We start from the raw sequence: 16,547 nt of genomic DNA, 5'->3' as shown, positions 1-16,547 counted from the left end.
AGTGATTAAATCTGCCCCTGTCCAGGACAGTTTGAACACCCCTAATGGTCCATATCGAAGCTCTTTGTTCATTTTCTATAGGTATGTTATGATTTTATGTTCATTTTGAAGAAAAAAAAAGCTTTAACTTTTTACATTTATCTGTATTTTCTATGAAGATGCACCGACAATCAAATAACCCCAGTCATGCTCATTTTGGTTTATTAATCAACCTTTAATTGATTAATAAATCGATGACAATGTTTTCTTAGTGAGAAAAACACAGCTAGAAACCTTTTGATTCCTCATCAAAATTGATTATTAATCTGTTTTAAGAGTGTAGAGATCTTCAAGAAATTTGTTTAAACTTTCATTGTTTTTCATATTGCAGAAAAAGTCTAACTTTAACTTGATTCACACTATTGAGTCGCTAATCTTGGTGAGGCACTGCCCAGCAAATGCGTTTGATTGATTATTATAACAGATGCTGTTGCCATGACAATAAACGCTCTTTAATGACCGTTAGTAGTTTCAAAGAAAGGAGACATTTTAAGTACGTTTTCCGTTTCAAAAACCTCCGTCCTAACAACAAACTGCTAAGAACTGAACTAACTAATAAGACAAAAAATGTCTGTAAGTTATAGATTAATGTGTGTGAATAATATTTCGTATAGAGCTATCTGTATTTTATCAAGCTCAAGTTATCAACCGTTTTTGAACGGGAGCGATGCGATTTATTAGGCTAACGTTAGCTTGTTGCTATTATGCTTTGCATAAAAAGATATTTTCTCAGAATTACTATTGACTTATTAACTTACTGTTTATTTACTTTAAACGTTTCACAGAATTTAAACCTTAATTTAGGCAAGGCTAACGTTAGCAGATATTTATTTTAGAAACTTTTGAGTCTAACTTTGGCTCTGTTTTTGTTAACTTACTGAAAATCTAATGTTAGAGCAATATTGTTCTAACGTATATTTCATCTCATTGTTAACCACTGAGAATGTTGTTTTAGTCATTGTGTAGAGATGTTTTAAAAATGAAAATGTATCAACCGTGGATATGGTCTGTTAAAATTATTGTAAATTAAAGTTATAAGTTTTTACTAAGTTATAAGGTATTTTAGCTTATAGAAAGATAGTTTTGATAATGATAAAAAAAGCTGTTAATCATTTAGTTTGCTTTGAAACTTTTGTGGCAACTACAGTATTTCAAATAAATGGAGATTCAAAAATATACATAGCTTTCATATTCTCTTTAGTCTATTCAGAAACGAATGTTGTTACATTGCTCTATAAAGGAGCTTTTCAAATCTCTTTTTGTTTTGCAGGAGGAGGAGAAACAGACGCAGATTGAACCTGTACGTAAACCTGGAGTGAACCTGTGGACTGACTATGCCTACATAATGTCTCATAGTTATCTTGACATGATTATTTGTGTATATTTTTTGTTTGTGTGTTTAAAAGAATTTGAGCGAAAAGACAGTTATACTAAGAAGAGCTCGACTAAATGCAGCAACCAGTAGTCTTATGAGTTTCTGTTTTAGGGTAAATTACTACAATATCAATTGGTACTTTATATTGATCATTTAAGTCATCTGTCTAATGTAAGGAATCACCAAAATCGGTTATCTGCTCAGGAATGCTGTTTTAAGCCAGTTGCAGATGAGCCTGATATTGAAATAGAGGGCAGTCTGGTCCACAAAGATTCAGAGGAAGGTCAGATACTGTGTGCAGAAAAAGAAGCTAGAAGGAAAAGCAAAACCCTCTTCAGCTGCATCAACACAGCCACTCAGACAACCATAAACCCTCCAAGGGTGAGACAGCGTTAAAGGATACTGACTTCCATCTATTATATATGTACAACTAAGCCAGTAAGCAGATGAGTTTAGAAGAAGTTTTTTGCCCTGCAATACATGAACTTATGAAATTATGTTTTTGTAGGAAGTGGCTTGTCAAACTGAGTCCCAACCTCTTTTAGTGAACTATTCAGCTACAGCCAATCAGGTGAGAAATTATCTTTTCATTTGCTAGCAAATTAATTTAAAGGGTTAGTTCACCCAAAAATGAAATTCTGTTATTAACTACTCTCGTCCCCTTCATGTCATTCCAATCTTCTGAGACCTTCATCCATCTTTCGAACACAAATTAATAGACAGCGACTATAGTCTCAAGAAGTCCAAAAAAACGTTGTTAAAGCATTCCATGTGCATGTTTTCTATGGGCAATATTATAATTCATTTGATTACAGTTGGCGACGCAGTGGCGCAGTAAGTAGTGCTGTTGCCTCACTGTCGCTGGTTTGAGCCTCGGCTGCATCAGTTGGCGTTTCTGTGTGGAGTTTGCATGTTCTCTCTGCATTCGCATGGGTTTCCCCTGGGTGCTCCGGTTTCTCCAACAGTCCAAAGACATGCGGTACAGGTGAATTGGGTAGGCTAAATTGTCCATAGTGTATGTATGTGTGTGAAAGAGTGTGTATGGGTTTCCCAGTGATGGGTTGCAGCTGGAAGGGCATCTGCTGCGTAAAAAACATATGCTGGATAAGTTGGCGGTTGATTCCGATGTGGCGACCCCTGATTAATAAAGAGACTAAGCCGAAAATGTATGAATGAATGATTACAGTTGAACTACTTAAGTTTTTGATTTCTTTTGTGGACTCTGAACATCTCAGGACAGTTCCTGTCTATGGAGGATGAGGTAGCTTTCAAAGTTTATCAAAAATATCTTCATTTGAGTTCAGCAGATTAACGTAGGTCCCAGGGAATTGTAACAACATTATGGGGGAACTAATTATTAACAGAATTTTCATTTTTGCGTGAACAAACCCTTTGAACAATTTTATATTACTATCTGCAGTAAATGAGATAAATGTTAGTTTGCTCTTTCTGCAGTGGGAGATCTATGACTTCTATCAAGAAGAGCTTCAAAAGCGCAAGAGCAGTGCAAAGAAGGTAATAAGAAATGATCTGATACAGTACATCTCATATTGATCAAGAAAATGACATGTATCATATTTAGTTTCAAATTGTTTTATTTCATTAAAGTTCATTTATTGGTCAGTTAAATCAATCTACTTTTTCATATTTTCATCAGTTATACTGTAGGTTAAAGATAACTAAAAGATGTTAGTTATGCTGTTCATGCTGTTAAAAATGAGTGCTTTGTCCTGTAGGATGAGAAAGAAAGTGAAATCGCTGAGGGAGCAGAAGGGGTGCAGGGGAATCTTTCACTTCTACGGGACTTCACTGACAAAGTGAGTAACAATAGATGAAGCTGTATTTTTGTTTTTACATTATAGGGTCATAGCATTTTACAGATAAGATTATTTTTGTTATGTCATGATTCAAAAAATAGCCTGAAATAAAAACTGGATTTTTGGTAGAATAATGCTGTGTATAATCAGGCAAATTATGTTTGAACATATCCCCTGTAAAAAAAAAAGTGGGAAAATAGGAAAACCAATCAAAAGTCTGCAAACTGTTTTGTTAAGATTTGTTAATGTTTTAAATCAGTGGTTCTCGAACTATGCGTGTACCACTAGTGGTACGCAGGCTTTCTTCTGTATGTGGAGTAATCGCTGAATAATTAAAGTAAAAAAATGAACACACTTTTAACCCTTTGATGTGTACGATAACACCGATGTGATTATCGAAATTCATTTTAATAGGCTAAACCTTTTATTGTATTTTCAATTTTTTAATTGAAGTTACGTATTCTATCATTTGAAGATAATTTCCTCTCCATATTTGTAACGGTTGTTCAGTGCATATCCCCTATTTTTATATCCCAATGTTGACATGTATGGTTTTGATCACTTGCTTTTCGGACACACAAAGCCTACTTCAACATGCAGTAAACAGATCTAATTTCTAATTTAAGTATGTAAATCCAATTCATATATTTAAAATACAAGTTCATGTTTTGATTTCAAGATTTCAAAGAAATATGTTGCATGTATATATGACTTATTTGTATATTTAAAAATGTATCAAAAGGATTATACATGAATATGATGACATATAGCATATATTTATGAGATACAAGGAACATTTTCAGGTTTTGATGAATAGGCTACTATATGATAATACTTTACATTTAAGTACAGCAGTTTTCTTTTTACTTTTTAAGAAAAGTGCCATTTTTAATGAACTTTTGAAACAGATTTTTTTTACCATTAAGCACAGTGCAGTGTTAATGTTCAAACTATTTATGTAATGTTTAAAGTGGTTGACAATTATAAATATTCTTAAAATGAAGAATTAATCTGCCTCGTTTTTGAATTGCACAGAGCTGTAGCTGCTTAATTAGGCCTACTACGCTACTGTACTTCAGTACTGGTCATTATGGTGGTACTTTGAGAGACAATGTTTTTCTGAGGTGGTACTTGGTGAAAAAAGTTTGAGAACCACTGTTTTAAAAGAAGCTTATTCTGCTCACTGTGGCTGCATGTATTTAATGAGAAATGCAGTAAATTCATTCATTTTCTTTTCGGCTTAGTCACTTTATTAATCCGGGGTCGCCACAGCAGAATGAACCGCCAACTTATGCAGCACGTTTTTTACGCAGCGGATGCCCTTCCAGTCGCAACCATCTCTGGGAAACATCCACACGCACTCATTCACACACATAGACTACGGACAATTTAGCCTTACCAATTCACCTGTACCCCATGTCTTTGGACTGTGGGGGAAACCGGAGCACCTGGAGGAAACCCACGCGAATGCAGGGAGAAGATGCAAACTCCACACAGAAACACCAACTGACCCAGCCGAGGCTCGAACCATCGACCTTCAATTTGACCTTGTTTTCTTATTGAATGTAGTTTCAAATTGAGGCTTTGAGGCGACAGCACTACCTACTGCACCACTGCGTCGCCTGCAGTGAAATTGTGAAATATCATTATGATTTTAAATATCTGTTTTCTTATTGAATGTAGTTTCAAATTGAATTTATTGCTGTGATTAAAAGCTGAACTTTCGTCATCATTACTCACATAATCCTACACAAATCATTATAATACATTTGCTTATTTGCTCTTTTGTTATGATCAATTATTATTGCTACAAAATCACTTATAATGATTTTTACAATTATCAGTTGTTGTCTTGCTTCATAGTTTCATAAAAAGTGTGATACATTTTACTTTTAGGAATTTTGATAAAAAGAATGGTCAAAATAATAGCTTATTTTTGCAAACTTTTTATTACATTATAAATACATTTGACTTGTAGTGTACATAGGAATAACATTGTTAGATTTGGTTTGTTAAAGTACTGCTGAAGAGGAGATTTATAATATTACAACTTATAATAAAATATATTGTAATTGAAACCTACATACAATGCCTGAAAAATATCCTCTTTTGCTTATAGTCTGATCATGACCTGGCCAAGTTATCTACAGCGGCCAAGCTTCTTGAGTATGCGGTGAATGAAAATATAAATGGAGACATAATTGAAGGTAATTATCAAAACAGTTTCTTTTCACCCCTGCACGCTGCACCATTTACTTTTGATTACACGCAAATAAATTAACAAATGTAAAAACTTTTTTTTAACCCAAACCTCAGATTTCAAGCACTTTGAGGACGAAGCAGATGAATTTCGAGGAGACAAGGGGACTCTTCTCCCACTGTGGGAGTTTCAGTATAATAAAGTCAAAAGTCTTCCTGTGAGCGCCCTCTGCTGGTAAATCTCACATTAAATGTTATTTAGAATTTAAGTAAAAAAAAAGTCTTCGAGTGATATTTGTGTCTGTTTGTTTCTAGGAATAAAGAATACAATGATTTGTTTGCTGTTGGTCTTGGGTCACGTAAGTCACTATTTTTACTCTGAGAGAAAACTTTACACAGCATCCTCCACCTATAATGACACCCTTGATAAAGATGAACAAATATGGCTGTGAAAAAATGTTTTTATTATTTAACCTTTTATTCTTTTGCTCAAAATAATAACAATTGAATTAAGATAAAAAAATAATAAATTATTGCTCTGATTAAGAATCAACAATGGCAAACACACACAGGTTTATAAAGAATTATTGATTTTACTATTATAAAAACATGTGTGCCACATTATGGACACCATTATGAATTCTAACAAGCAAAATATTTTATATAACCACATATTAATTTTGTTTAGTACAACTGTGTGATTAAGAAATTAACTGAAAATAGAGTGGTGTAAATATAATGTAATACATAGGGCAAACTCACACATTCATGACGATGTAAAATTTGAAATATAGAGGGGAAAAAAAGTTGAAAATGCAAATTGCCTGGGTAATAACTAAGAAATAACTAAGAAATTCCAGTCAACTGGAAGTGTTATGATTCAGCCTGGTAGAGGATCTTTGTTTATTGTTACCAATGTTTGTTAAGGAGGATCGTTTGAGTGGGGAAAAATTCACAACTGGAGAATTGCAGAAATTAGCTGGGTCTTGAAGTCAGAAAGTCTCCAACACGAAAAACCTAACATCACCTATATCACTACAAATTGTTCTAAATGGCTTTTTTTAAGTGTCTTTATTGTATTATATTTTTACAATATATTCTGAGCAATAGATTCAAAGGTTTAATAATAAAGACAATAAAAAAAATATTAAGCTAATAAATAAACATTTTCCCAGCCTTTTTTGCTCATATTTAAGTGTGCCAATATTATTGAAGCGTACTGTACTGTACATGGAATCATTTGTAAACTAAATGAGTCTGAATTCCCATCTTTCTGGTCTAGATAAATATACTGAACAGAAGTGTGGCATGCTTCTTTTCTACACTTGGAGAAACAACAATCACCCAGAATTCCTCTTCAACACAGATTCAGGCGTAATGTGTGTGGACATCCATAAGCAAAAGTCCCACCTGGTGGCGGTGGGTTTGTTCGATGGCAATGTGTGTGTGTACGACCTAATGGCAAAGGGTGATCAGCCCATTTATAACAGCATGACCAGCTCTGGCAAACACTCAGGCACTGTATGGCAGGTATGGATAAAGATGAGATTATGGAGTTGTTATTAAAACTATAAACCATGTTTTATAAAACGTAGAATACTACCTTACTGCAAATTTTAGTTCTACCTTATACAGTTTGTGTGCAGTAAGTAATGTTTCAATGCTTTTAAATTGACAAAACTAAAATTTTGTGTGTGTATGTGATATATATATACTAAAAATCAGATGTTGAAGGTCTTTTGATCAGCATATAATGATTTCTGAAGGATCATCTTGCACTGAAATTGACTTTTTATCTATATTTCACAATATGCTGTTATTTTAATAATAAAATCAGACATTTAGTGGCTTTTAATTTGTAAAATATCTTTTAACATCAGACTTTTTAAATAGTTGTATATTTATTTTAGTTTGACTTCTATGAAGTTGTTGAAGGATATAGATTTTGTGTTTCTTTTTCTTTCTCACAGGTGAAGTGGTGGGAGGACGATTTATATGGCAATCACACTTTCTTCTCTGTGTCCGCTGATGGACGAGTGGTGTCTTGGACTTTGGGAAAGGTACCCAAGTAAATATTTAAAGCAAGTCATTACAGTATGAGGTTAATTGATCCCAGTCATTTGGATTTCAGTATGAGCTAGTCTCCACTGATATCATCAAGCTCCCACCAATGGACAACGTTCCTGATGACCTTAACAATGTCATTTTCACAGGTATGAACCTCTTTAGCTTTGCCTTTCATAGTTTAGCAGTGACTTTACTCACAATATCAGGAAATGCATCAACAGACACAGAAATTTACAATAATTCAGTAATATTAATAAGAATATCAGTGTTAATGCCACTATCCTGCACATCAGTCCTCAGCTTGTATATTTCTATTGTTACATTCATCATTTTACCTTTCACATCATTTCAGATTGAATAGTAATTATGTTTACCATTGCAAAATTTTATTTTAAAACTGTCTGAGGTTGGGTTTCAGACTGTAGTTCTCATCAGTTCCAATTGATCAACAAATCAGCAGTTAAGTGTCATTCACACTAAGGACAATAACTATAAATATAACAAGAACTATATTTGTTCCATAAACAATATGATAATCTTTTTTTTTTAGCTCTTTTTTTTTGCATTACCCTTTTGTAATTAGCTGATGTCCTCAGCATGCTTTATTTCTAGTGCATCTGACCAGTGAATCCAGCTCTTGTAATCTGTCTAATCAAACTGGAAATTTAGGTATTACAGTCAGTGTAGTGGAATAAAACAACACAATATCCTGTTTGCCAGCATTTTCAAAGTAGGCAACATACAGATGCGGAAACTATACTGGACACCAAGGTACTTTTATTTTTATATTTCAGTTTGCTAGCCTGGCTTTCATAGCTTCAATTCCCATGCTATATTTAAGTAATATATGTTTAGATAGTCAAAAGCCTCTTTTACACATACAGGTAATTTTCCGGAAAGGTCTGTATGTGTGAACAGGCTCTTTTTGAAAATAGCGGTAAATTCATTTCGCCAATTTTCCGAAAAAGAGAAGTTGTAACATTACATTAATTGGACAGAATGCTGCGCTGTGTGAACGCAGAAGGAAGATTGCCGTAAAGCGCCGTCTACTTTAGCCAATCAGAACATTTAGACACATTCACATCCACATGGTTTATGAAAATAAGTGCCTCAAATAAGTTTTCAAATAAAAGTGAAAACATTCAAGAAAAGGCTGACCCCTTCTATGTTTAGAAATACAAGCGCTGCCGTTTATTGGTCATTTTTGGTTAATGATGTCAGAATTTACCGGTGTTTTGGAATAGATGTGTGAATGCTCTTTTCCTGTAAAATTTTAGAACGTCTGTGCCTGTGTGAACACCTTTTTTTTACGAATCTACCGGTAAAGTTGTTCCGGAAACTTTCCGTATTTGTACCAGTATCACTGTGTGAAAGGAGCTATTGTCTTTTTTAAAAAAGGAAAAGAAAGCCTAACATCAAAGATTGAGCATCTCCACAATGTTGTCTGTAGCTTTAAATTGTGCAAGCCTTTTATATTTCAATAGATTCTGCCTTGCTGTCGATGTTTTATCTTTTATTAGCTGAAAACCAAACGTCCTGTAAAGTGATCGCAACAAAATCACAGCTGTGATCAGAACTCTGCTGTTGTTTTATACTCGATAAATACTCGATATACTCGAGCGATTTTTAGAACAATGTCTTTATCGTTATCTTTATATTTATTGTTCTTGGTGTGAACAACCCTTTAAAATTTGAAATTGAATGAATATGTTAAAGGTGTAGATTTAGGCATTCAGTGATGTTTTAAATCCTCTTAAGAGTTCTCTCCCTGTTTCTAGCTGGATTGACTTTGGACTTCCATAAACAAAAGCCCTACCATTTTCTTGTTGGCACTGAAGCTGGAAAGATTCACAGGGTCAGTCAAATACTTGTATCGCCAAGATCACTTCCATCAAGGTCAATCAATGAAGCAAACATTTTTTTAAAGCATATGTTTGGCAGGTCATATGTCTTGTGAACATCCTGCTGTCTGAAGATCTGCAGTCTTGAGTCATCACATTATTCTGTGTCTGAATCTGGCAGTGGTATCTTGTTGTGTCTGCGGTTGCTGTCTCTGTTTATATAATATCCTTGTCATCAGAGGCGATGTGTTTTATTTACTGTCTGTTTTTGCAGTGCTATCACAGGAGCACAGAGAGTTTATTTTCCTTTTTAATTCTGCCAGCCAGGGGTTTACTAGCGTTCAAACTATTCATTTTGACAGACCACTAGTAGTTTTGTTTCTGTGTACCACATTATGTATGACATTAGTTGTAAAGGTTTTTCAGTCAATTAACTTGCTTGGATTAATTGTTCTCCTAAAATATATATATAAACTATGTAAATTTTGATTTCACATGTGCTTTAAGACATGAAAATAGATGGATTGCTTCGAAAAGATTGTCATTACTGCCTCTGCAAAGTTTTAGAACCACTAGTGGAGAATTAAGATATTTTAATATTTGTTTATTTAACCAGTAATGTGTGTTTGTGTTTCGCAGGGCTCCACACACTACACTCGGTTTATAAAGACCTTTGAGGCCCATTTCAGGATGGTTAGTCGCGTGAGGTGGAATCCCTTCAATCCTAAAGTTTTCATCACTTGCGGCATGGACTGGAGGGTGAACATCTGGGATGAAACAACTGAGTATGTCTTTCTCATCTATAAAAAATGAGCGTGTGTTAGTGATGTGATCGCTACTGCCAGCAGAGAGCTCTTGTGCTTGTTGTCTATTCAAGGTTGCTTTACTGGCCCGGATTTTTAATTGTTGCAGGGCTCAAAATTGCGACCGTTTTGGTCGCAGATGAACCTGAAATTTTATCGATGCAACCACAAATGGATTGGTTAATATCAGCTGTCAATCACTCAGTCAATCCCTTCTGCCTTCAGATGACAGGGAGCTACAACTGTGAAAATGTAATTTGTTAAAGAGTGAATGAAAACAACACTGACAGATTTTGTTTTAAAAACCATCTAAAGTTAAATGGCACATCTGATTAGTAATCGTGTGGTGAATGTTAATCCACAATCTACACTTTTTCGAAGAGTGGATAAAAGACTTCCATTGGGTTAAAGTCCACTATGAAAATGACTAAAGAATTCAATGTAAAGTCTGTGGGATGGAGTTTTAAGCGTGGGAGGTTCTGTTTATTCCTTCATTTAATTGTCAGGATGCTGTCAGCCATGCAAGTGGCAGCTATATGTAAAATGTAGCACCGCATACACCATTGTAAAAGGGCATGCATTCACTGACTTTAAACGAATAGTGCAGCTTATGAAAAGGCCGGTATTGCTATTAAGATGACATATGCAAATAATACTTTTATATGTCAATATTTAATTCAATTCATCTTTATTTGTATAGCGCTTTTACAATGTAGATTGTGTCAAAGCAGCTTCACATAGAAGATTATAGTGAATTGAAACAGTGTAGTTCAGTTTACAGAGTTTAAGTTCAGTTCGGTTTAGATTAGCTCAGTTCAGTTCAATGTGTTTTAATATGTACTGCTGGGAGTCCAAACACTGAAGAGTAATCCAGCGATGCGCAGCTCTACAAGTCCCGAACTAGGCAAACCACTGGCAATAGCGGCGAGAGAAAAAAAAACTTCACCAATGGGCGAAAGTGATGGAAAAAAAAAAAAAAAAAAAAAAAAACTCGGGAGAAGACTGGCTCAGTTAGCACAACCTTTTCTCACATGGCAAAATGTCTTGTGAAGAGCTGCAGTCTAGGCACCGGAGGCTGGAGAACGCAGGAAGTCAGCGAAGACTCTGTGGTCAATGGAGTCTCACAGGATTCAGTCTCAGGCTCTTTGCTCCTCCATGACCACCACAGCAGCTGCTACGGCCTAGTCCGGGAATGTGGAAACCTTGGGATCATCTCTTCACATGTCTTGGATCACTTCAATGGTACTGCATAATCTCTGGGGGCCTCGGGATGAGTATCCCCAGGAGGAATTAGAGAATAAAAAGAATAATTAGCATAGCTGCTGTTCATAGTGTTTATAAACGAGATGCATAAAAAAAAGCTTTAATCTATTTTTTAACTGCCAGAGTGTGTCTGAGCCTCAGACATTATCAGGAAGGCTATTCCAGAGTTTAGGAGCTATAAATGAGAAGCCTCGACCTCCTTCACTTGACTTTGCTATTCAAGGTACTACCAGAAGCCCTGAGTTTTAATATCTTAAAGAGCGGGTTGGACTGTAGTGAGACAGAAGGTTGGTTAGATAAACAGGAGCTAGATTATTTAAAGCTTTATAGGTAAGAAGTGATATTTTATAATCAATCCGAAACTAGCATTTGTGTAATATTAGCATCAATAGCATCTGTGTAATTTTAGACACCACTCGTGAGAACAGCACAGTTATTATCGAAGATTCATACATGTCAAGCAGTGCGTACAGGGCCAGTGGGGCATGCAAATTTTTTTTTTTTGTTTGTTAGTTTTGATTAGTGTTGATTTCAGATGCAATAAAACCTGTTAATATAAAACTTGTAGTAACTGTGCTCATTATTGGTTTGTGCCACTAAATTTTGGTTGGTGCTCCTAAATTTTTTAATTTAGGAACACCAGTGCTACCAAGCAAAAAGATTCATTTCGAGCCCTGTGTAGGATCTGCAACGGCAGAATAATTCATTAGAAGTGTGTTCATATAATAGACATTAACTGTATAATTTGTAAAAATACCATGCAAACAACACTTTTGATTTCAGCTTGTAAAATCAAGCACAATTTGTTTTTACACTAATTCACTTACTATGGTAGTTTATGGGGCAAGGGGTTCCAGGATTTAAAAGTTTGCATTTTTGTTAAATATCCTGCTCTTTCAAAGTGATTGTTCAAAAGTGATTGTACAGTAAAGAGATTTCTATGTAAAATAAATGCATGTTTTTATCTCAAAGCTCTCCAGTGTTGACTTTTGACCTGAAATCTTCAGTTACGGATGTGGCCTGGGCTCCATATTCTTCCACTGTTTTTGCTGCAGTCACTGCTGATGGAAAGGTAAACTGTCACCAAACCTCCCTTTAAAACAAACCTTCAAAGATTTTTATTAATTAATTTATTTTCAAAGACAAATTTTATAATTTTCAAATAAATATTACGCTCATGGCCTTGGCCTTTGGTGTTTTGTACACAACTGTGGATTCATGAGACTTTATTATTAGTCCAGTGAAATATGTATACTTAAAATTTCTATAGGAGAGGAGTAATACTTTCTATTTGATTAGAACATATATTTGCATTTGATTCGAAGAAATATTTGCATTTGATTAGAAGATATACAGTTGAAGTCATAATTATTAGCCCCCCTATTTATTTTTTTCCCCAATTTCTGTTTAACGGAGAGAAGATTTTTTTTCAACACATTTCTAAACATAATTGTTTTAATAACTGATTTATTTTATCTTTGCCATGATGACAGTAAATAATATTTTACTAGATATTTTTTAAGACACTTCTGTACAGCTTAAATTTACATTTAAAGGCTTAACTAGGTTAATTAAGATAACTAGGCAGGTTAGGGCAATTAGGCAAATTATTGTATAACAATGGTTTGTTCTGTAGACTATTAAAAAAATATATAGCTTAGAGGGGCTAATAATTTTGACCTTAAAATGGATTTTTTAAAAATTAAAAACTGCTTTTGTTATAGCTGTAATAAAATAAGACTTGAAATAAAAGCAAGACTGAAATAAAATAAGACTTTTTCCAAAGGAGAAAATATTATCAGGCATACTGTGAAAATGTCCTTGCTCTGTTTAGTATCATTTGGGAAATATTTAAAAAATATTAAAAAATTCAAAGGGGGCGAATAATTCTGACTTCAACTGTATTTGCTGGTGTGTGTTTTTTGATTTTATGTTTTTTGATTAATTGATTCAGAGGTGTCTGGATGCAGACCTGCTGCAGTTGCAATCTGAGCTGCATGCAATGTTTTTTAATGGGCTCACCTAACCCCACCCCTAACAGTGACATCACTAGCTCCATTGAGTGCATTGTGTCTGATATTGCATATCTCTGAGATAGCAGTCTCAGCTTACATCATAAAGGCTGCGTTCAGATTCTATTGGAGTAATTGATTGATTGTTTGATTGATTGATTGATTGATTGATTGGTGTGCCACCCAAGATTTGATGTAGCACCAGTGTTAAAAATGTGTTAAAAATGGCAGCACTTATACTAGTGTCACCTCACAGTGAACACATAACATTGTAAACTCATGCATCACAGATTGATGATTAAGATTAAAGCTTTCACTGTTTGTCTCTCAGGTTCACGTGTTTGACCTCAGCATCAACAGATTTGAAGCTCTTTGCCAGCAAAGAGTGGTGTCCAATAAGAGACACCTCACATGCATTGAATTCAACCCTGTCCATCCCATCATCATCGTAGGCGATGACCGTGGTCGTGTCATCAGCCTCAAGCTCTCACCCAACCTCCGCAAGAACCCTAAGGTTAGAGATGCAGATGTATACAAATAATATTTATTGGCCTCCATTAAAATCACATGCTTAAAGGCAAAATACTGCAGATGAACAGGGTTATAAAATCATTAATAGATATTAACATACTAGCAAGTTGATTGATTACATTAAGATTTGCTAAATGTATGTATCTGTTTAATATCATTTGGGAAATATTTAAAAAAGATTATAAAATTCAAAGGGGGCGAATAATTCTGACTTCAACTGTATTTACTGGTGTGTCTTTGTTTTTTTGTTTGTTTTTTTTTTTATTAATTGATTAAGGTGTCTGGATGCAGACCTGCTGCAGTTGCAATCTGAGCTGCATGCAATGATTTTTAATGGGCTCACCTAACCATTAATAGATAACATACTAGCAAGTTGATTGATTACATTAAGATTTGCTAAATTTATTACGTTTTCTAATGGTATACTTATGCAATTGATGGATTGTTTTGTTAAATGTATAGTTATTCAGCTATAAATCCATTATGCAAATTTGCATACATTTCTAGGACATATGGAATAAATGAGCATATCTCATCATATACCTTTTAGAAATTTGTGTAGAAGTTCAGATTTTTAGCTGTGTATATTTATCTATATATCAGGGTGTCCACATGGGTCTTAAAAAGTATTAAAAGTTGATAAATTAATTATGAGAAAATTAAGCCCCTTAAAAGGTATTAAAAAGTCTTAATCACGTTTTTCGATGTATTAAATTTTGTGCAAGGGTTGTCCAAAGTGTTTGACTCCAAAAAAGCATAACTATATTTATTTTTCCCCTAATAATAACAATGGCGTGCTCGGTCCACGTAATTGGTTCGGGACTCCATTCGGGTGATGTCACGTAATTTGCGTTAAACACAGGGAGGTGATGTGACGCTCTCCACATGTAGTAAAACCATAGAGTGAAACACACGGCAAAATGAGAAAATGTAAGTTTGCGTACGCCTTGTTGGAGAAAGACGAGTTTAAACAGTGGCAGAAGCCTGTCGCTGAAAACAACAGCGTAATTTCGAATTCTTTCAAGCTTTGTTTTTTCCAAGCATATCTGAGTTCTGTTGCATGGTTGTGCTCCATTGATTTATTTAACTACAACCTTTTATTAACAATTGTTTATTAACAACTGTTAATTAAGTTAAAGGTTTGATACTGATTTGAACTTGTAGTGGCAATGAGGTCTTAAATTATTCTGAGAACGTCTTAAAGTCTTAAAAAGTTATTGAAATTACCTTTAAGATTTCTGCATATACCCTGTATATGAAGGAGTATTTTAACAGGCATTGCAATGACCTGGTTTGTGCATAGCTTATGTTAAAATGGAAAATCCAGAAAAGTTGCTTGGAGTGGTGTCAGGAACACAATTTAGCCATAAAATTTGCTTTAAAAATCAAAAGGGTTAAACATTTTTTACTCATATACAAATTCATAACGTGTGACAAAAGGGTATTTTGAAGGAATTATAGACCTTTTTCTTGGCTGTTGCATGGAGGGCGCCATATCAACCAGCGTCTTCCGGTAGAATGCTAAGAACTTCCGTTTACAGCGTTTACAACCGGTAATTGGTGCTCCGAAAATGGGTTTCAATGGCGTTGTGAATGGATTACGGAGTGTTTTTGTGACACACAACTTTGAAAGGCGTGTGATAAAGCTGTTATAATCTGTGAGATGTGGTTCAAGCGGAAAGGAGGTGGCGCTGATCGACAACAGTATCAGTTTAAAAATGATAAAAGCAGGTAAAATAGATTAAAACTATCGTTTCAAAGCTCTCCAAATGTGACTGTTTGTGCGCATCAGCTGCCGTCCGGAAGTTCTTAGTATCCTCCTTGCGCATACAAAGCATAATGGGTAATTTTGCGCTCCAAGAAAAAGGTCTTTATGCATTATTCTCGTTATTTGTGTCTTAATTTATCAATACTGATGCAATTACTGACATGTTACATACTGCGTTTAAATATTTATTTTATTATATTTATTTATTTTCCTAATGACCTTCCTAAGTGAGGATCTTTATTCTATGGATTCTGGATAGCAGTATCCTTGAGAATCTTAACAGAGCTCAGTGAGATTAGAAACTCTCTTTGGCTTCACAGGAGGAGAAGGGCCAGGAGCTGTCTACTGGACCGGAAGTGGAAATTGCAAGAATGGAGAAACTGTTGATTTTGATGAGATAGACGAGGGTGCAGGAAGGCCAGGAATACTGGAAACAGAAATACAAAATACAAAAAAAAAAAACAAGAAAGAAAGAAAAAAAAAGTCAAGCTTCTTAATGTTTGCGTGTTATAATATGCATTTATTATATATCTGTTACATATTTTGTGACACACCTACTGGCTTTTACAAATCTTAATTTGCCAGATTATACAACATTTTTTTCTGTCTGTCCTTTTTTTATTTAAACTTTTGTTCTGTTTCATTTATATAGTTTTGAAAAACGTACGTCTTTAATAAATGTTGGTAAATGCACATAATTGATGTGTTTTGTTTCCATCCCTGCCATCTGAACAAACAGATATAGGTTTAAATTTTTAATTTACGCTGGATCTTATTTACATGACTCTAGCAAGACATTCTTTCTGTTTTTTTTTTTTTCATTAACCTTCAT

At 34.5% G+C, this 16,547-nt stretch overlaps 1 protein-coding gene across 1 annotated transcript; it reads left to right on the top strand.

The window, feature by feature from the left end:
- The first annotated feature begins 526 nt into the window (after positions 1-526).
- Positions 527-16,301, top strand: dnai1.1 (dynein, axonemal, intermediate chain 1, paralog 1). Its single transcript, XM_056446811.1, has 18 exons — positions 527-612; positions 1,310-1,339; positions 1,446-1,526; positions 1,619-1,795; positions 1,923-1,985; positions 2,870-2,929; positions 3,151-3,231; positions 5,351-5,438; positions 5,548-5,665; positions 5,746-5,789; positions 6,713-6,960; positions 7,401-7,490; positions 7,562-7,643; positions 9,276-9,352; positions 9,978-10,123; positions 12,377-12,476; positions 13,748-13,930; positions 16,036-16,301. Exons 1-18 carry the CDS (start codon positions 607-609, stop codon positions 16,114-16,116), a joined length of 1,755 nt encoding a protein of 584 aa, XP_056302786.1. The 5' UTR covers positions 527-606; the 3' UTR covers positions 16,117-16,301.
- Positions 16,302-16,547: the final 246 nt, after the last annotated feature.

This window comes from Danio aesculapii, chromosome 21, assembly GCF_903798145.1.
Source record: "Danio aesculapii chromosome 21, fDanAes4.1, whole genome shotgun sequence".
Classification (NCBI taxonomy): domain Eukaryota; kingdom Metazoa; phylum Chordata; class Actinopteri; order Cypriniformes; family Danionidae; genus Danio; species Danio aesculapii.
This window is presented reverse-complemented; position numbering and strand designations above follow the sequence as displayed.